Source organism: Phoxinus phoxinus (genome assembly GCF_949152265.1).
Source record: "Phoxinus phoxinus genome assembly, chromosome: 24".
NCBI classification, from domain to species: Eukaryota; Metazoa; Chordata; class Actinopteri; order Cypriniformes; family Leuciscidae; genus Phoxinus; species Phoxinus phoxinus.
Genome location: NC_136899.1, coordinates 3,363,842 through 3,384,823, shown reverse-complemented (window position 1 = coordinate 3,384,823; position 20,982 = coordinate 3,363,842). Strand labels below are relative to the sequence as shown.

The following is a 20,982-nucleotide window of genomic DNA, read 5'->3' as shown; positions in this document are numbered from 1 at the left end:
ATGCACACAGAGTGACTTTCTATTGCATGTGAAAAGATGGATGCTAAAGTTTGATCTGACTCACAAATGTGCTCGACTACAACAACTCTTCCTCTTCTCAACATGGACTGCGTGTTCAGGGGGCGGGGCTTATGTACATTTTAGGGTTGGTGATGTCACTAACGGGAGGAATGTCGTGTAGTTCCTACCAGCCGTTTGTTGTAGTCCTTTTCTTTAAAAGCAAATATCTTCCTTTGCTTTGAACTTTGAGCGTTGTAACTTTCCAGATGTTGTTTATGATCAAACAGCAACATTACACACTAACTACAGTTAGAAAAGTGAAATCATACTTCACAACCCCTTTAATAATTATAAACAATATATTTTCTATAATAATAAACACTGCAAATTGCTTTGCAATAAAAACATCTGCTAAAACGATTACTTTAATATAGTAATATGTTTTTTTAAATGCCTCCTCTCATTCACAGTTTTATGAACTGATGATGATCTGTTTCTTTCTCCCAAGGGTCTGAGGAAACCGAAGCGCTTCTGCTGTTGATTGGATCTGACCCAACATCACTACAACTAAACCACCCACCACCCTGGACTTGTACTACTGCTAAACCGCTCTAAAAGAGAGGGAACACCAGATTGGAAAAATAGGAAGGTGGACGCTAAAGAGAATGAGCGTGGGTCGGATCGGTCGCTACAGTATCGTGTCGACGGAGGAGGATGCTCTGCGCTTAACCACCATGCATGGCGGAGGGATGAATGGATATGGCAACGGGAAAATCCACACTCGACGGAAAAGTCGCAACCGCTTCGTTAAGAAGAACGGACAGTGCAATGTGCAGTTCACCAACATGGATGAGAAGTCCCAGCGCTACCTGGCGGACATATTCACCACTTGCGTGGACATCCGCTGGCGCTACCTAGTGATCGTTTTCACGCTAGTCTTCGTGATTTCCTGGTTGGCGTTCGGCTTGGCGTTTTGGGTTCTCGCGCTTCTCCACGGTGATCTGGACAACCCGGCGGGCGACGACAACTTCACGCCGTGCGTTCTGCAGGTGAACGGTTTCATCGCGGCGTTCCTGTTCTCCATCGAGACGCAAACGACCATCGGTTATGGGTTCCGCTGCGTGACGGAAGAATGTCCTTTCGCCGTGTTTCTCGTGGTCTTCCAGTCCATCGTGGGCAGCATCATCGACTGCTTCATGATCGGAGCAATCATGGCCAAAATGGCACGTCCTAAGAAGCGAGCGCAGACTCTGTTGTTCTCGCAAAACGCCATCATCGCCATGCGTGATGGGAAACTGTGCTTGATGTGGCGAGTGGGGAACTTGCGAAAGAGTCACATCGTCGAGGCGCACGTCCGAGCGCAGCTCATCAAACCGCGGGTTACGGTCGAAGGCGAGTACATCCCACTCGACCAGCTGGACATCAATGTCGGTTTCGACAAAGGGCTGGACCGCATCTTCCTAGTCTCGCCAATCACAATCCTGCATCAAATCGACCAGGAGAGTCCTCTGTTCGGCGTCGCTAAGCAGGATCTCGAAACGGCGGATTTTGAGATCGTGGTCATCTTGGAGGGAATGGTCGAGGCGACGGCCATGACGGCACAGGCGAGAAGCTCCTACTTGGCTAGCGAGATCCTCTGGGGGCATCGATTCGAGCCGGTGCTGTTTGAGGAGAAGAACCAATACAAGGTTGATTACTCACACTTCCACAAGACCTACGAGGTGCCGTCCACCCCTCGCTGCAGTGCCAAGGACATGATGGAAAACAAGTACCTGGTGGTGCCCAGCGCCAACTCCTTCTGCTACGAGAACGAGCTGGCCATCCTGAGCCACGAAGAGGAGGACGACGACAGTCCGGAAAGGATAAAGCCAGAGCGAGCGAGGAGCCTCAGCCCGGAGAGAACGCCTCGACATGATTTCGAACGACTGAACCCTCGCTGCGCGGAGCAAAGGTCATACCGAAGGGAGTCAGAGATATGAACCTTTACTATGACCTTTTTGATACTCGAATTTCGTTCCTGGAGACACTGGAGCTTCTAAAATGCAGAACAATGCAAAGTGCCATACGGAGAGAGTGAGCGAGTGAATGAGCAATGAACAAACGGGTGAATGTGTGAAAGCTGGAGCGACGTGTAGCGGAGGGGAGATGCCGATTCGAAGAGAGAGAGAGAGAGAGAGAGAGAGAGAGAGAGAGAGAGAGAGAGAGAGAGAGAGTAGGAATCTTTTTATCCTGCACGGAAAACTTGAATCTTTTCCTCGTTTTGTTTCACGATACTAGTTTAGCTGTTGAACTCTTGATTCTTAAAGGGATAGTTCAAATTATTTACTCACTCTCATGTAGTTCCAAAACTGTATGACTGTCTTCCGTGGAATACATAAGGAAATATTTCGAAAAGTTATAATAACAAAAAATATATATATAATTGTAAAAAATATTTTTTTATAATTATATTAAAATTATATATTAAAAAAAATCGTAATTGTTCTTAAATACGAAACAAAAAATTATATAAAAGATTTAAATTATATGTTATATATTATAATTTATTTCTTATTATGCGTTTCGATATATTTTATAAACACTTATATCCACCATGCACCATGCTATTTGTTTTCATAAATCTATAACTTGGCTTCAGAAGACAGTCGTGTGGACTTTTAAAAGTCATGGTCACAATGAACTAAGGTTGCAAAGGGACAGAACATTTCCTGTAAATTTCCAGAAACTTTCCATGGGAAGTTAAGCTGGCGAATTTTGGAAATATTCCAAGTTGGAAATTAATTGGGAATTAATTGGAAATTTTGGGTAATTTTAATTTATACAAACTGTATCATATACAAACATAAAATCTAAACATTGTGTTTGGTCATAAGCAGACATGCATGCAAACTAATACACATTTTAAAACATTTTTGATTTGTGAGTAGAACTTTAACTGATTATTTCATTAAACAACAAATGAACATGAATGTTGAATAAAATAAACATATTTCCTATGATTCCCCCCCAAAAAAATCCCATTCAAAATTAGATTTCCCTTCCCCACCCTAAATATGTCCCATTAAAATAGTTGTTTTAACCAAGATTAAGATGTTTTTTCAACTAATTATTTAAGTTAAACTACAATTTTAAATTAATTCCCATATATTCTTGTTCATTCCAATAGAAAGTTTCCAACTTTGAATTTTGCAACCCTACTATAAACTGTCATTATGTAGAAAAGCATTTTCTTTAAAAAATAAATCTTCTTTGTGTTCCACAAAACAAAACAAAAACAGCATTTGAAAACATTTGAAACTCACATGAGGGTGAGTAAACTATGACAACATTATTTTTATTATTTTTGGTGAGCTATTCCTTTAATGTGTAAATATTTCTGCATAGATTCATGGTTTTGTGTGCGATATTAATTTCTAGCAAGAGAAAAACAAAGACAATGTTACATTTACAAAGAAAAGGAAGAAAGATATTAGTCAATTTATTTTTGCATTCAATCCAAGCACAAATGACAAGCAATGCCGGGGCACACACTATCCCTGGAGATCTACACACACATTGATCAGTGAGACATGATAAATTCTCCTTTACAACTGCACTACCTAGACAGACCATGTGAACAATGTGAGCACCTGAGTGTGAGTGTGAGTGTGTGTGTGTGTGTGTGTGTGTGTGTGTGTGTGTGTGTGTGTGTGTGTGTGTGTGTGTGTGTGTGTGTGTGTGTGTGTGTTCTGTGCAGCTGAGCACAATGCCTCATGTGAGACGCACAAGGAGAAGGTTAAATGGCAAACACTCCTAAAACTACAACATGCTCCTGCATATTTGTTAGATATATTTACAGCAAAATAGAGATATATATTTAGGTAGAGATATATATAATGTAGACATTATCAGTTTGCACCATGTAACCTAATATAGCGGCAGATCTTCAGAGAACTCACTGGGATAATAATCATCTTATTTGAACTGTTTAGATCTTAATCTTTTGTCCCTGAGGCTCTGACAGAAACGCCTGATAGAAAACTCTGTGTGAATCCAGAAACTTCCCTTCAAATGTCGTATTTTAATACATTTAACTGTCTTAATATATTTCAACTTCCTGCCGAATTTTTCATAAACAGAATGGGATTCAAGAATGCCAACATTTACTGCATTTCTATTAATATTTAAAAAAGAAACTACATGCCGAACTTGAAATATAACGATTGAGTATGATAGTATTCACTGATCTATGCACACGGGACTGAGTGTTGAGTACAATCTGCATTTCATCATCTTCTCTTTTCTATTATTGTGACAAAAACCTCCAAATACATCTTGATGCATTTTAGCAGTTCCTTTAAAGGGATGTTCCAGGTTAAATAAAGCTGTCAATTATTACATAAATGACATAACTTCACCAGCATTTCATGTAAAAGCAAACAAAAATCATGTTTACAGTAATGCACTAAGGAAGTCTATGGGGGGAAGGCATTAAAGGAATAATTCACCCAAAAATAAAAATAAATTACCTCACAATTTACTCGCCCTCAAGCCATCCTACGTGTATGTGTTTCTTCTTTCAGCCAAACACAATCTGAGTTATATTGAATAATATCCTGGCTCTTCCAAGCTTTGTAACGGCATTGAATAGTGCCCGAGTTTTTGAAGCCCAAAAAAAGAACGTCCATCCATCATAAAAGTAATCCATACGACTCCAATGGGGTTTTTTGTAAGAAAAATATCCATATTTTTCTAAACTATAATCAACGCTGGGTCAGAGGTCACCCTTCCACTCGGCATCATGAACCGTTGCCTGAAGCCAGTGATTATAGTTTATAAAGGTTTAAAAATAGGGATTTTTTTTTTGTACCATCACTTCGCTTCATTAGGCATTTATAAACCCACTGGAGCCGTATGGATTAGGCCTACTTTTATGATGGATGCATTTGATTTTTGGAGCTTAAAAAACTCAGGCAATATTCAATGCCATTACAAAGCTGGGAAGAGGCAGGATATAGTTTTCATTTTTGGGTAAACGATTCCTTTAAAACAGCCAGTGTCTCTTTGTTCCAAAAACGACTTAGCTGTCTCCGTAGGCAGCCTTTCAAGACATCGCATGCAGGTGCTCTCAATGGAATTGGCCAAATATTAAAGCACATCTAACACTTTGCTTCGAACTGTGATTTGAAACACGTATCAAATTGCTAAAGCCCCGTGATTTCAGTAAATGGGCTCCGAATCGCTCGTCTCGCGCCCCGGTAACGTTCCTATGATGTCATACACCGATCACCGCAGCGCCACTTCAAGTCGAACACACCTTTCATACGTTATAACGGTTTCGACATTTTTGCTAATTCATTCTCCGCTATTGTGCATATTTACTCTCAGAACAGTTTTAATTACACATTTGTATAATAAAAAAGGAAAATGAATAGCCTAGTTAATTGTCTCGCAAGCCCTCCATAAAACACACCCTACACAATTCACATAGGCTATTAGACACTATTTTATGGTATTTGATTATTTAGATCTCATTTCGTTGAATTTACTAGAACTTATTTACAATTGGTTCGTAAAAGTGCATGTTTGAGCAGAGGATTAGTTGCAATTTGCAGTTTTGACCAGCAGATGTCGCAGCGACAAGTTCAGTAAAAAATCCACCCAAGATGGTGGATAAGGAAATTGATGTAAATACATTTCACTTACCAAAACTAAAAGTAAAAATCATTCAATCTGATTAAAAAATATTTTATGCAATATTTGTGGTAGCCTATATTTTATGCTAATCACGTTTTTGGTATTTCGTAATCCTCCAGTGTGATGCTTGTTAGCCGTGTGCTTCATATAAAAATGCAATTTTAATTATTATTATTATATAAAGACAAACTCATTGCTTAGAATACATACAGCAAGAATTATTAGGTACTAGGTTTTGTAGCCTCCGTGTTGACACGGAATTATTGATAAAAATTACTTAATTACCTTGATGTGTAGTTAATCCTGTCATGATCAAGTGAAGCCAGTAAACAGCAACTCTTGTGCAAAGATACCAGAAAGAGACTTTTTACCTGGAGAAAACGCCACCTACAGGCGTTTCAGCGCAGAAGATGTTCATCCGCCTTAGTTAGTTCCACCTCCAATCGATGATTTAGGAAACGTAGGCCTATTTAGTAGAGCTAATATAACACATTTTGCAACCGAATAATTAATATAGCCGCTTTAACACAACTTAAAAAAATTATACGCTGCACATTTCTGTTTTACAAAATATCTTGCCCCATAGACGTGCCTTATAAGTGCAAACACAATTTTTGTGACAATAGCCTATTATTGTGAAAGGTGATCGACAAAATGTCACAGATGAGCTTGAGATTAGCTTTAGCTTTATTTGACCCGGAATATTGCTTTAAAGAGAAAGACTTAATAATCACTATTAGAAACTGTGGCTCAGATTGAATGCTGCTGCATATCTGTGTATGTGTGTGTATGCGTGCGTGCGTGTGTGTGTGTGTGTGTGTGTTATGCCACTGTATGTTAGTATGAAGGGCACATTCATGCAGCAATAATGTAAAGATCAAAGCAATATGTGATGTATCAACCACAATTTATCAGGACAAAAACATTTCGATTTTACCAGTTTGAAGTGAAGTGAAGCAATGTATTCATTGAGAAAGCACAGAGAGTTATAATAACTTTTGTGAGCTGTACTGTACAACTTTTTTGTAAAAAAGAAAAAGAAAAGAAAAAGAAAAAATAACAATATTTAAAAAATGAATACTAGATCACTCTCTTCTTCTGTCGTTTCATTATTATTCCAAACAATAATATTATTATATGAGATGAAACACCTGTGAACACATTCACATATAGGCCTGTGGATCTTACAACAGACCACAAAACAAAATTAATTAAAGGAATGATGAGGGTTATAAAACTGCCAAGTCAAAGCAGAGATCTGAATCATATTAGAAATGATGTGGGGAGTTGAATTTTTGTATAGGGAGAAATGGGCAAAACTGTTGAAAACAGCCAGTTTAGGAGACCGAAAGACAATGACAAGAAACGCCTACGAGCCGTGAGTTCTGCCAGAGAGAGCGACACCTGCTACTGAAGATAGAAGACAAAACGCCATTTTAATTTGTGTTGTAGGCCTACTGGAAACAAAATCTTTACAGAGACTCATCTGACTGGTTCTTTGTCAAATTGGATCACATCCAATGTTGCTTATGACAAAGCATGCAAACATTTATGGGTGTACAAACTTGTTCACATTCTCTAAAGTCATCAGTCTTTCAACCACACTAGGAAAAAAACTGAAATTTGCAGTAAAAAATGGCAGTTTACAGTAAAAAAAAATGTAATACAAAAAACTAACATAAACCCTAATGTAGCCTACATAATAACTGATACCAAAAAAGTTAAGAAGAAACATAATGATTTAATTTAAAACCATCAAATATGAGTTTCACAGGGAATTCTGGGAATGTCAGTTTATGTTTTTTTTTACTGTAAATTATGATTTGTTCTTTTTTTACTTCCAAAAAAAGGGGTACATTTAACAGTATTTTACTGTAAAATTACATGAAATGCAAGGTTAGAGTAGCCTACAGTCTTTCTCTGTAAACAGTAAGGGAACATATTGTTAACGAAATAACAGTTTTTTACTGTAGTATTTTTACTGTCAGCCGTTCAGAATTGTATTGAGAATGTCTTTTAAATTCACTTTCTTTACGGAAACACGATGAAGAGCTGCAGTGCGAGTTAAAGTGAGCTCAAATTCATACTGTAAATGCTGGCTTGATAAAGCCTTGTTGAACATTTTTAAATGCCTTTTGAAATGAAGTTTGACTGTATTAGATGGTCGTTTACACATATTTTTGAATGACGCCGTTGACCAAGGCTCAGGTAAGTTATTCCAGAGAGATTAGCTGCTAGCTGCTAACGTTAATAATAGGTGATAGCCCAACTCAATTAACGGTTACCCTGCAGAACTTACTCGAACACGACATTAACACAGAAAACCAGCGAGTCTGAAGCCCCAAATCATCAACCTGCACAGAGAAACAGATGTAGCCCACAGGTAATGACTTCTACTAATAATTTGCATATGTATTTATTAATACATGTATCTACGGCTTCTCGCGCCGGCTCTGTGGTTTCTGTTTCCATGGAGACGTAACAGCGCGTTGTGTTTCCAGGTGTCCTGCATTATCATGGCGAATAATAACTCAAGAACTGGAAAGTATAGGGTGAAGGAAGCTCAACATCAAGAATATTCCCAGATTAGATCATTATTACCGCGAGCAACAAAGATTACCCTGCAACAAAGAATCAATTTGTAATTATTTATTTGTCAGTTCTTTAAATATGAAAATAATTATGCAAGTTAAGGCAAGACACCATACGGGAGAATAGGGCAAAAATGTCAACTAATAAATATCACTGTTGATTAAATCACAGAGAATTGTTTTGCATTACTGGTTTTCTGAAAAGTTAGGTTTAAATATGCAAATGAAACATCATAATGTAATTCAAGGAATTTGGTTTGTCATTAAAAAAAAATTTATGGAAACTCGAAAAATTCGAATATGGTGCAAAAGTTCATTTATTTCAGTAATTCAAGGTTAAACTAATATATTATATAGACTCATTACATGCAAAGTGAGATATTTCAAGCCTTTATTTGTTATAATTTTGATGATTATGGCTTACAGCTTATGAAAACCTTTTTACAATTCTTTGAATTTGGGGTTTTCATAAGCTGTAAGCCATAATCATCAAAATTATAACAAATAAAGGCTTGAAATATCTCACTTTGCATGTGTGTGTGTGTGTGTGTGTGTAAATGCTATGTTAAAGTTCTTGTTGTCGGCCCTCAATCATAAAAATATGCCTAACTTCATAAAAAGTGAATGGTGTGTGGTTTGAATGGCCGCATGTGTTGAGATGAGTGACAGACATGATGGAGATTTCACACACCAAACCCACATATGCACTTACATAACTGTGATCATAGAGCGTTAATAGAAGGAAACATGTTTGTATTTGAGCTTTGAATCCTCAGCTGCTGGATTCATTATTCACGAACACTCAATAAACGCCTTCGAAATAAACTACATCAAATCTGATCAGGGATTTCAAGAGTTATTCACAGCTTTAAAATACTTTCTTTCCCTCCATCTTTTTCCTTTATAGTTAATACAGGGACGTGAAAGATCATTCAATGAAAATAAAGTGTCCTTTCATGTTGCAGATATAATTAAACAAATTATCTTTAACCTTTAATCAACACAAAGTTTTAACATATTTTTATATCTGAAATATAAACATAAAGCAATAGTTCAGCCCAAAATAATGTGGCATTTTGTGTTCACAAAAAGATGTCATTATCAAAATGTCAAAAATACTACTTTCATTGAACACAACTACATAATAACCACTGGCTGTCAAAGGCAATTGCTATAGGTTTATTTATTTATTTTAAAAAGGTCAAAATTTGAACTCAAAGCCCTTGCAAACTAACCAAAATCTGCAAGTTAAATTCATTAATGCCTGAAACTAAAACTTAAAATAAAACTTTTTATTTTTAATTAAGCAACATTTTTTTTTAAGAACTTAATACCTTAAGATAAAAAAATAATACTTAATCAAAAGACATTTAAAATAATAATAATTAAAAATGACAAAAATACAACAAAATCACTACATTTTTAACTAAAATTAAAATAAAAACAAGATCTAATATAAAAAAAAAATCTAGACAAAGAAAACGATTCAGAAATGACCCTAGTATTGACCATAATTCCACCTGACACAGGGTCACTGGTTGTGTCTTATCTTGCTCACTGGTGCCCTTGAAGAAAAAAAGAAAAAGCATGATAAAGAAACCAGTAAAGCTGATCCGTGACTCCCCCTGCCGGCCAGTACTAACATTACTTCTCAAACGCAACTGCAAAACGTTTTTTTTAATCGTAAATAAAAAGATTATTGTTATTGTGTAGTACGTTATACAGCTAAATACCATTTCAGGTATTACCAATTCTACTTAAAAATTGAAAGCTCATTGTAATCATTTTGAAACCTGTAGCAAATAATAATAGTTAGGCAATTTAGGCTCCTGAATGACAGTGGTGGAGCATCAGGTTACTAGATTAGCTGCTAGACTTCTTCAGACAGTGTTACGGTAGTCATCTGCTGCTCATCAGTTTCACCAGATCATGTGTTCAACTCATCGCACGTCCTACGAAACACGGCTGAAATATATACGTTACGACACATATATATGTGTCTGTGTGAGCTTTCCACAAAATAGCGACTGCATCGAACAAACCTTCACGCCGTTGACAATCACAACATAGATATAAATACTTTGATGGTTTATTGGTGTCTGTTTCCGGTGGTTTTTACAGCTATATGCTGCACAATGCAGTGACATTTTCGATTTTGTTAGTGTGTTTCAGTCTCTTATATACGGTCAGTCAGTGATGAACAGCGTCGTGTTAACCGTTCCAAGATGGCGGACACGTTGTTGTTTTTAAGGCCCACTGAGGTGCCTTGAACTTGAAACGCACAGCATTATTCAATGTGTTGACAGTTTTCACTGAAAAGGAAGACAAGAGGGGACATATTGAACCACTCCTTCCCTTTAAAAAAAAAATAGCCATAGCATTTTGTTTTCTTTTATATCAAAGCTCAACCAGAGCCGTTGAGGTCAGTAAAGCCGTAGTTTCCTCCTAATCTCTAACCGTTTATCCACCTAATCGCTTTAAAGTATAGCATCTTGTGCAGAATTCCAATGGATCCGATACGTTTTCTGGTCTGCGGCGACTCGATCATATGACAGGGTTCCTACACATTTTCCATTTCAAAATTCCATACTTTTCCAGACTCAAATTTCAAATCTTCTCTGTAGATTTTCAGACCATATTAAAATTGCCCCTATTATGCTTTTTCAAATATTCCCTTTCATGCTATGTGTAATGCAGCTCTCTGCAAAGGTATGCAAATGAAAGAGCACGCAATAAATTAAGATATTGTTTCTCAAAAGAAAGAATCGACTTTTAACCACCTAAACCGAGTCATCAGGAATTTGAATCCCACTTCCGTGACGGCTACACGTCACTGGGTAACCAACCCGGTCACACAAAATGCGTCCCTAGCACCTATTGTGTTTATCGTGCAATTTATACGTGAGAATTCGTTTTTACGTGCATAGGACACGCATGGGTAGGTTAGGGTAGGTTTAGTAGTGGTGTGGGCTTCCGACAATCACTGTAATTGGTAGACCAATCACAGCAGAGTAGGCTCGTGAAAAGGAGGGATTTAAAGAGACTGAATCATCAAACCTGTGTGAGAATCATGAAAAATGTGGCGATGTGCAATGTATATTAATGCAATGTATAAATGAAAGCGTTTTTTGTAGGAGATCTCCAAAGCAAAATTAGTATTTTCAGTCCCCAAAAATGATTTTAAGCCAGTTATTTATATATTCTGCTGTAGTGTCAGTAGACATAGGTTATATATAAAACCAGAAATTGTAATGCGCAAGCATGCAAAACAATTCACGTGCACATGTGAATAGTTTCTCGAGGGCACAAAAAAGTTTATAATATACACTACTGTGCAAAAGTCTTAGCCATGTCAGTATTTTCACCCCAAAAAGTGGATTTAAGCCGGTATCACCTGTGTCCCATCATGACAGTTTCACAGCATCCCTCCATCACCTCATCACCTCACTCTTGGCTGGTTTTCTATCCCAGTCAAAGAGGGGATAAATTACTATATCTGATTTCATGTATGTGTGAACTCGTGAATGCACAGCATTTTTTTATTATTATTATTTTAAATTCATTAGATTTTATATTATAGAAAACTAAACAGGGGCAATAGTCTGGAAATGCAAATATTTTTCCATACTCTGCTTTCTTTTTTTCCATACTTTTCCAGACCTGGAAATTACTCAAATCAAATTCCATACTTTTCCATACTTTTCCAAACCCCGTAGGAACCCTGATATGATCCGCTCTGCGTGTCGTGTCTCTGGACCGAGCTGCGGCGGTTTGCGTGACACTAACGCGAAACCAGACTTCAATCGCCACAATGAAAAGCATGTTTACACTGTCTGAATGATTCCCTATCCCTTAATGTGCAATTCATCATGTAGACAATAGTAAATGTGTGAATAGCTGACTAATTTCAGCTGCAGCGTCTATTTATAATGTAGGGGGCGGAGCTTCAGATTCTAGAGAGCATTCGATTGGACAGAAAATCTGATGAGAAGCTGAAGTGAAGAGTGATGTCTTCAAAATCATTGATCCATGTTGGCAGAAGTGAGAAACTAAGTTTTGAACGCTTATATCATCTAAATGCTAATTTTGTCATTGTTTTGGAGCACTAGCTTATAGATAACAGTAAGACTAACATATTCATACTAAAAGCAAAAAATTAAATCCAATTTTGATTTCATGGGGACTTAAAAGAAAGAACTTAGTGTATTTCTGATTCAAAAACATTTTTATTACAGATGCATCACATTCACGCACACCAAAATAAAAATATTCATACAGATATGCAATTAGGTGTAGACATACCGTGTATAGATAGATATAAAGATTTTTTTTCTCTATGCAGACTGAGAGAACAGGATAAAGAAATCTTCTCTAAAACCAAATATTTACATAGCAAATATTGAATATTATACAGTGAGTTTTCTTTGTTGTGTGTTCAATACTTTCTGACTTTTAGAGCAGAAGGAATATGGAATTACATGTTTCTCAAAACCAAGAACACAAAAAAAATCAACGACTCAAAGTGCTTCATATTCATGCAAAAGCCAGTATTAAACATCTGTAACAACACAACGAAACCATTAAAATGTCCCGTGTTCGGATCGAATTGCAGGACGAATTAAGCTCACTATCAGTAGCCGAACGAGCGCTTTACGCCGCAACACCACAGCAGATATCACGTTTGGTTGCTCTATATTTTGCACGTTCATATAAACCAAAAGCAACACAAAAGCAATTAAAACAGCAATTAGATTCTCCTCAAGTAAATGAATGAAGCACATAATCTCTCTGACGATCAAAAACACTCTACAAAACACTCGCACTCACGTTACCACGTCATTTTATCTCAAGGTTACAGTACTAGAAAGTCTGAAAAAGTGTTATCATCACGTACACGCGCACAACTTATGTACAATATCATTGGCAAAATAACATCTTTCTCTGTCAATAATTCTTCTTCTCTCAGAATATTCATATAAACGTCTCCAGCACAACAGCAGCCAGTTCTCCATTCAGAAGATGTTCAGATGAGGAAGACACACACACATACACACACACACACGTCTAGTGTTCTAGTTCAATACTGAGTGTGTTCATATATACTGTGATGATGATGAAGAACAGCTTCAGAACTTATAGAGACCAAAAAAGGGTAAAAAAAAGAGGTTCATCAGAGCTGAAGGTTGGCAAAACGATGTGTCAATATTGAAACGTAATTCCCTTAATTCACACGAACAATATTAAAACACAATCAGAAAGATACAGTTCTTCACCTTGCTTCATCTACCAACCAAGAAGATCTCAATGAAGAAGAAAAGAGAGTGAGAATACAGAGGAACAAGAGAGTGAAAGAAAGAACGTGTTATATCTTTCTGGAGTCTTTAGTTTCGAAGAGCTTCATCCTCTCCTGTACGGTCAATCCCTCCTTCAAACTCTGTGGAAGAGAGAGAGAGAAACTTGATATTTTTCATACTTGGGAATAAATTAATAAAAACGGGTCCTTAATAAGAGAACGTCTGTTTAATTTCAATCATGTGATCGTAAACCACACATAAATGACACTTTAATGAGGAAAAACTCAACTTTGATATCATTGCCAGCTAAGGCGGTTATGGTAGATATGGAAAAATAATTTTTAAAAAGGCTGGTTGAAATGAACCATGTTTACCAAACAATGACCAATAAAATGTTCATTTCGATTATGTTATCTGCTGTTTTTAATAGCCTGAATGAAACTGTAATAAAACATCATTAAAATAAAAATGTAAATATTAAAAATGAAATTCAATAATTTCATTGGCCAACGTAAATGACAGTTAAATTATATTGCCTGCTGTATTTAATAGACTGGATAAAACTGTAAATAAATAAATAAATAATAAATGCAATAAATTATTAAAACTTCAATAATTTAATTAAAAAGGCAAAAAAAAGAAAAATAAAGAAATTAGGCTATTAACAAAGAAAAAATACAAATAAACAAATGACTATGTTAGATTGCAAAACTTCATTATACAAAAAGTAATTTTCTCTTCAGTTCTTTAAATTCAATGGCCAACACAATTTACAATGAATTGTCTGCTGTATATAAGTCTGTACTTTAAAAAATGCACATAAACAAGCCAACATATAAATAAATAATGTTAAATAATCAATGATGAATAAATATATGAATACATAAATAGATGTTACATTGGATTTACTCGTGTTTGCCTAAGCCAGTAAAAACTAACTAATCACAATCAACTTTTATGACTTCCCTTGATCATATTTTTCAGACATTAGATACTTCAGACTGAACTTTGACTTCACAACAGTCCACCGTGGGAACATGCACATTCCTCGGCTTAAAGGGACATTCAGGGGGTTTTAAACCAAAGCCTGTTTCTATATTCACTTGTTTTCCTCTAAATGGTTTTATATCCATTTCTTTGTCTTCACATCCGTCATTCACTGTCTGAGACTGTGGCTGCTTCGTTGTGCAACACGACACCTGCACATGACCACTCTGTACTGTCTGAACACACACGGTGTCCGCTTTCTTTATTATTACACTATTAGATCGCTCTAAAGAACTAAACGAGACACATGACACTTCATTTACTCGTGTCATTAAGGAATTTTTTTGCAGGAATTTGAGATGTTATTTGGTGACAATTTACCCCAAAAGTAAACAAAAAAAACATATAAAACAAATTCATGTTTCCCAAGAAAGTGAAAGAACAGGGTTTGAGGAAAAAAAAAACATTTCCTTAAATGTCCCTTTAAGTTGTTTAATATATTCAGTGCTTATCACAGAGAAACATACAAGAAAAATGACAATAACACACACACACACACACACAAAAGTCTATTAAGACGGTAATTGTTTTACACATGTGGCACTTCAGCATTTGTAGGAGTCACTCAATGATTTAATTACTATCGTCGGACTTAAAAATGTCAGTGTTTTTCTCAAACCATCTATCATTAGTGTGATATAATTCTCATGTGTAAGTAACAGGCCGTTATCATCAGAGCCACAGCTGACTTTGTAGTGCACACGAGGAGCACATAAGAGCGAAAATGAACAACTTCATTGTTTTCACCGCTGGAAAGATGAATGTGTATTTCAATTGTGTCATTTATGTAGAAGAAATATGAAATTATTTTAGAAGTTGGAGCCTTCTAGACTGAGAAAAGCCAGAAAATGTATTTTTAGCTCATGTGGATGAAAGACAACAACTCCCAGAATGCACTTGCTTCGCTGAGGCCACACCTACCGGTTACAGAGGGCAGTATTGGAAGAAATCACACAACTAGGATACTAGCTGACTCGAAACTGAAAAGACACCGTTTTATCGTGAGTCTCTGTGACGATTTAGTTGATAAATTAATTGAAATACTGATGGGATTTATATCCGTTTTGAGAAAACCTCCTACGGGCGGCACTCGCTCCTACTACTGGCTGTAGTCTCCGAAATAGCCTCCAATGAGCTAAATGATGATTTTTGCGTCATCTGAGGCTTTTTTCCGGACACACAATACAGAAGGGGATGTCTCAGGGGGACATGAGGGGGGGGAAGCACGGTCATTTGAAAATACTATGGATACAAAGCTTAATGCTAATCGGTGAAGTATCCCTTTAAGTCAAGGGAGTCATGCAAATATGCATTTACAAACAATTACCATCCAAATATAAAGTCTACTTACAGGTTGTATCAGCGATTTCAGGCCCAAACATAAATGATCACATTCATCTAATCTTTCCTAGCTGCCCGCCCCATAAGCAAGCTGTCAAAAAAACGCGTCTCTCTAGGCCCATCGTGATTATTCCAAGACACGTATAGTTGTCGGGAAGGCTTTTGAACGGTGGAAAGAAATGAAAGTAAAAAAAATAAATACTTTTTTTACATTTTTTTTTATCGGATGCCGAGGTTGCACTGCTTCTTCTGGACAGGTGAGTAGCTGCTAGTGCTGACTTGTTTGGATGTGATGGGTTTTTTTCATGATGCACGAAAGGGGGAGGGAGGGGCGAGCTAACTTGGTTTGTTTGAGATCTCGCTTCAAACACAAACCGAAGTGACATCACCCACAATCGCTGATACAACCTTTAAACACCAAACAATTAAAAAAACACACACAAACGCACAAGACAACTCTACATAAAACCAGTAAGAACACATAACATTCAGAAAAATGTGATCTGTGCTGGTTATGTGTCGACCAGGTTAAGTTGCAGGAGAGTTTCCAACTGTCGGGGAGGTGTAGGGCTCATGCAGGATTCAACGGCTGTGTTCAAAATGGAATACTAGCTTACTAAATACTGCACAGTATACAATGTACACCACCTAGCGTTTAAAACCGTAGGTATTTTTCCATGCTAAAACTGTAATGTTAATTTTACACACCCATTACCAGATATGGTAATGGGTGTTTGGTTTCCTACACTTGCTGTAAGCGGTCCACCAATCACAACTGACTGGGCCATTTGACCAATCAGAGCAGAGCAACTCTCGGAAAGGAGTTTAGAGAGAATGAATCCTTTATTGAACAGTTTCAGACACTGAGAAAAAAGAGCTGATGCTGCAATATACAGTATATAATGAGAAAATGAAACTTTTTTTATAGGAGAATCCAAAAGAAAATTAGGAACCTTTAAAATAGCATAATAGGAGCACTTTAATTAAATATTGTGTAAATATGTCAAATAAGAGAGGTTAAAATCATGGCAGTAATGCTTGCAGGTAATTCCTCACACTGGATATAGAAGTGGGACGCTTTGCATTTTTGTGGGATACAGTATTCTGTGCAATATGCTCCATATTCCATGCTAACATAGCCGTACTCTCACACGAGCGATGAATGCTTCACCTGTTGCACCTGATGGGGTCACAGCGGTCAGCTACCCCCGACAAACCCCTCACTCTCTGCCTGACAGGGCAACGTACACATGTGAGGACACACACACACACACACGTGTACACGGTTTCATACTTCATACACATAAATACTAGGGCTGTCACTTAAAAATAAGATTAACAAATTATGTATAGCTTATTTTTACGAGAAAAAAGTCAGAATTGTGAGATCAAATTTTGCAATTACATTTTTCATTCCGTAGTGGAAACAAGCTTCCATAATTATGTAACATTTACTATAAAAAAACGGAAAAAAAAATAATTTTAGACTTCCACTGACAGATTCACAAACTCGAATGTAAAATGGATTGTAGTGGATCAATGACTAAAAATAAACTAGATATTGACTTTTTGTATAGTATAGTCTATATTAATTTTTATTTTTAATTGAGTGACGGCACATAAACACAAACAACAAATTTACACATAGATGTACAGGAATATCAATACATTCAGAGTTGTCAATGGCTGACAAGAATATTTATGACACAGACAGACACTCTCTGAACTCTCACCTTTGACCTGACCCCACGCATCTGTCTGGATTTTTCTTTCTTCAGGAAATCTGGGTTACTCTTTGACTTCATAATGTCTGTATCGAACACAAATACACTTCAGCTCATACATATACACAGAAATTTTTTTAGTGTTTGTTCACACTCTTATTGTAATAAGTTTGGGAATGATCTGAGATCCGATCTAATATGAAATCCTCTTCATCAGCCAATAACTGATAACTGACAGTAACAAAATCGACATGATTTAAATCTACATTTCTGTTTTCAAATATTTTAGGTGCATTTTGAGTAAGTAAAAAAGTTAAGTACAAATTTTGTAAAATGATTATAATAAAAAATGTATATAATACAAAATAATATATCATTGTATAAATTCAGTGTATACGTGCATTTCTTAATTGCTTTAAACTGAAAATTGTAAATTAATTAAACTTTAGTTATGAATATCAGCATCAGTCACTGAAAAATCTATATGGGTTAATTACTAGTACTTTTATGATGCTTTTTTGTCTTTGAAATCATTTTCTTTTGGTGCACTACGGAAGAAACCAAATCATGTGGATTTGAAACGCCATGAAGCTGAGTAAATGATGATAGAGTTGCTATTTTTGTGTTAACTAATCCTTCAAAAGTCTCACCGTATCCAGCAGTAACGCCACTTCCTTCAGCGTCTAATTCCCCAAGAGCTTCTGTAGCAGCCAAAAGTTTCTCCCTCAGCTTGTTAATGTCACAGTCAGCTTTAGCCTTCACGATACTCAGCTCCGTGTAAATGTCCTTGTACTTTTCTGAGGCATACTTCTTATCCTGCAACACATATGAACGACACATCAGAACGCGCTAGCATGTGTTCGGAGAGCTGTTAAAGAGAAACACGTGTACTGAGAAACACAACTCATGTGTGTGCAATGTGCATATTACTCGAAATGCCGTGTGCAGCTCGTCTTTGAGAGAGTTTATTTCCTGTTTGAGGTACTGGATCTCTGACTCCTTCACTCGCAGCAAAACCTGCAGCAAAACAACATTTAGATGATGTGCATGACGCCTTTAAAGGAACACGCCGACTTTTTGGGACTTTAGCTTATTCACTGTATCCCCCAGAGTTAGATAAGTCCATACATACCCTTCTCATCTCCGAGCGTGCCGTAACTCTGTCTGACGCACCCACCGCTGGCCTAGCTTAGCACAAAGACTGGAGGTAAATGGCTCCAGCTAGCATACTGCTCCCAATAAGTGACAAAATAACGCCAACATTTTCCTATTTACATGTTGTGATTTTATAGTCACAGCGTGTACAAATAACAAGGTCACATGAGACACAACCATCTTCTAACCGTATACACACTGGGAACTATATTCTCAGAAGGCGAAGCACTGCTACTTCTGCGGAGCTGTTTACCTCCAGTCTTTGTGCTAAGCTAGGCTAGCGGTGGGTGCGTCAGACAGAGTTACGGCACGCACGGAGATGAAAAGGGTACTGTATGTATGGACTTATCTAACTCTGGGGATACGGTGAATAAGCTGAAGTCCCAAAAAGTCGACGTGTTCCTTAACTGATGAAAATTCAGATGACAGAGTTTGTGCTGTACCTCCAGTTCATAGATGTCTTTGCCTTGTGTCAGAGAGGAAGTCATTTTGTCTCCACTGATGCAGGAGTGCATTCTGGTGATCTCCTCATTCAGACGATGATTTAGTTCCTGTAACACACACACACACACAAGTTTATGTTTATATCATCATGGTGGGGAACTTGATTGACTTCGCAAGTAAATACAGGCAAAAATGTGGCCAGGCAAAGGTTATTTGGCTTTTTATAACATGTTTTAGATAAGTGAGAAAAAACACACATCCAAACTACACTTTTAAGGGTTTTTATTTTATCACAGTTTATTTTATCTATTTTGTTGTAGATTTCAACAAAACTTTGAAGGCCGTTTTCTCAAAATGAGTCTTAGTCAGAAATAAGATCGAAATCTCCACTTCTATATTGTGAAGGGCTTTACAGAGGGGTTTGTTCATTTGCTTTATTTTATACTACATTTTATTCCTAAAAATAGGGTGAATTTTTTTCCCTGGCTGTTATTTCCTGATTTAAGGAGTGATAAATAGAGATATCCAAAATGTACATTTATAGATGTCAACAAAATGAAACCCAGCTTCATCCAATGTTTAGATTTCTTTTCTAGAAATGTATGCAAATTATTGGATATTTAATTAGATAATGCCTCATTTGCATATTTAAATGTACAATTTTAGAACTTAAAATACAAAAAATGTCGTTGTAAAAAGTATGGTGATTTATATTAGTTATAATTTTTATCCTATTTGCATGGGTTGTCTTGCCATAAATAAAGAATATTTATAATTTACAAACCTTAAAAACTATTATTTAAATAAACTTTATACATTTTTTATGAGACAGTTTAGTCTCTTTATCAGGCTGTTTTCAGAAAGTTTTGTTGACCTGGTTGTGTATATGCAGTTTCTGGTTCTCTCGCTGGCACTGCCCCAGCGCCTGTCTCTCTGCTTCCAGCGCTTGAGCCAAATGTGCGTTTTCCAAACACTTCTGAGAATATTGCTCCGACAAAACCTCTAGTTCGCGATGGATAGACTGCAACTCCTCCCTACATGGACACAATGTAAATAAACACACATCAAAACTTCACTTGGTTAGAAGCATTAATGAATAAATGTAAATCTTCCTAGTGACAACGGTAAACCAAAACAAGAGTGATTTGTGCAGATATAGTGATGTTTGGGGTCTTACTCGTACTGTCTGCGCAGCTCCTGGATGTCTGCGCTCCCACTGCTCATCTGCGATCGTTGCGTTTTCTCCAGTTCTTCGCGATGAGCATTTTTCATGGCCTCAATCGCTGCACACAAAGCAATCTACTGTGATGCTTCAACTCAAACTGGAAGTAATTCATTGTCAATGAAAAATTGGTGTATTTTATATACAGTGGTGCTTTTATTACCAGCAATAGTGGCACTTGTTTCCTCGTCTAACAGTCTTTCTTTCTCCTCTAGTAGTTTCCGGATCTCCCGCTGATGATGTCTCTGAATGTCCTCTATCACCTTCTGATGCGTCTCCTCCATTGCTACAAATCCACGCTCGCATGTTGCCTGCGTTCCACAAACAACATCAGATCACAAACACAAACAAACACCAAACACAATCTATCTACCCTAGCAGGCTCTCTACTAGGGCTGGGTATCTATTGTCTTTTTGGTCTTGGTGCATTTTTCTTGGTACACCATCTTGGTGGCTTGATGGTGGATAGAGCGTTTATAAAATGTACT

The 20,982-nt window shown here is 37.0% G+C and overlaps 2 protein-coding genes across 2 annotated transcripts in view; one reads left to right on the top strand and one right to left on the bottom strand.

Moving 5' to 3' along the window:
* Positions 1–665: 665 nt before the first annotated feature.
* On the top strand, positions 666–1,979 carry kcnj12a (potassium inwardly rectifying channel subfamily J member 12a; the record flags this gene model as incomplete). Its single annotated transcript, XM_079602465.1, has 1 exon — positions 666–1,979. The coding sequence occupies one exon, from the start codon at positions 666–668 to the stop codon at positions 1,977–1,979; it is 1,314 nt and encodes a 437-aa protein (XP_079458591.1).
* Positions 1,980–12,476: 10,497 nt separating this feature from the next.
* LOC306992676 (myosin phosphatase Rho interacting protein) overlaps positions 12,477–20,982 on the bottom strand; it is a 56,362-nt gene continuing 47,856 nt past the window's right edge. Inside the window, exons 20-27 of the mRNA XM_079601802.1 lie at positions 20,658–20,805; positions 20,450–20,555; positions 20,147–20,306; positions 19,272–19,379; positions 18,604–18,690; positions 18,324–18,489; positions 17,683–17,759; positions 12,477–13,701 (exon numbers count right to left, since the gene is read on the bottom strand). Coding sequence (XP_079457928.1) covers positions 13,630–13,701; positions 17,683–17,759; positions 18,324–18,489; positions 18,604–18,690; positions 19,272–19,379; positions 20,147–20,306; positions 20,450–20,555; positions 20,658–20,805 — 924 coding nt within the window. The 3' untranslated portion in view covers positions 12,477–13,629. The remainder of the gene's footprint in view (positions 13,702–17,682; positions 17,760–18,323; positions 18,490–18,603; positions 18,691–19,271; positions 19,380–20,146; positions 20,307–20,449; positions 20,556–20,657; positions 20,806–20,982) is intronic.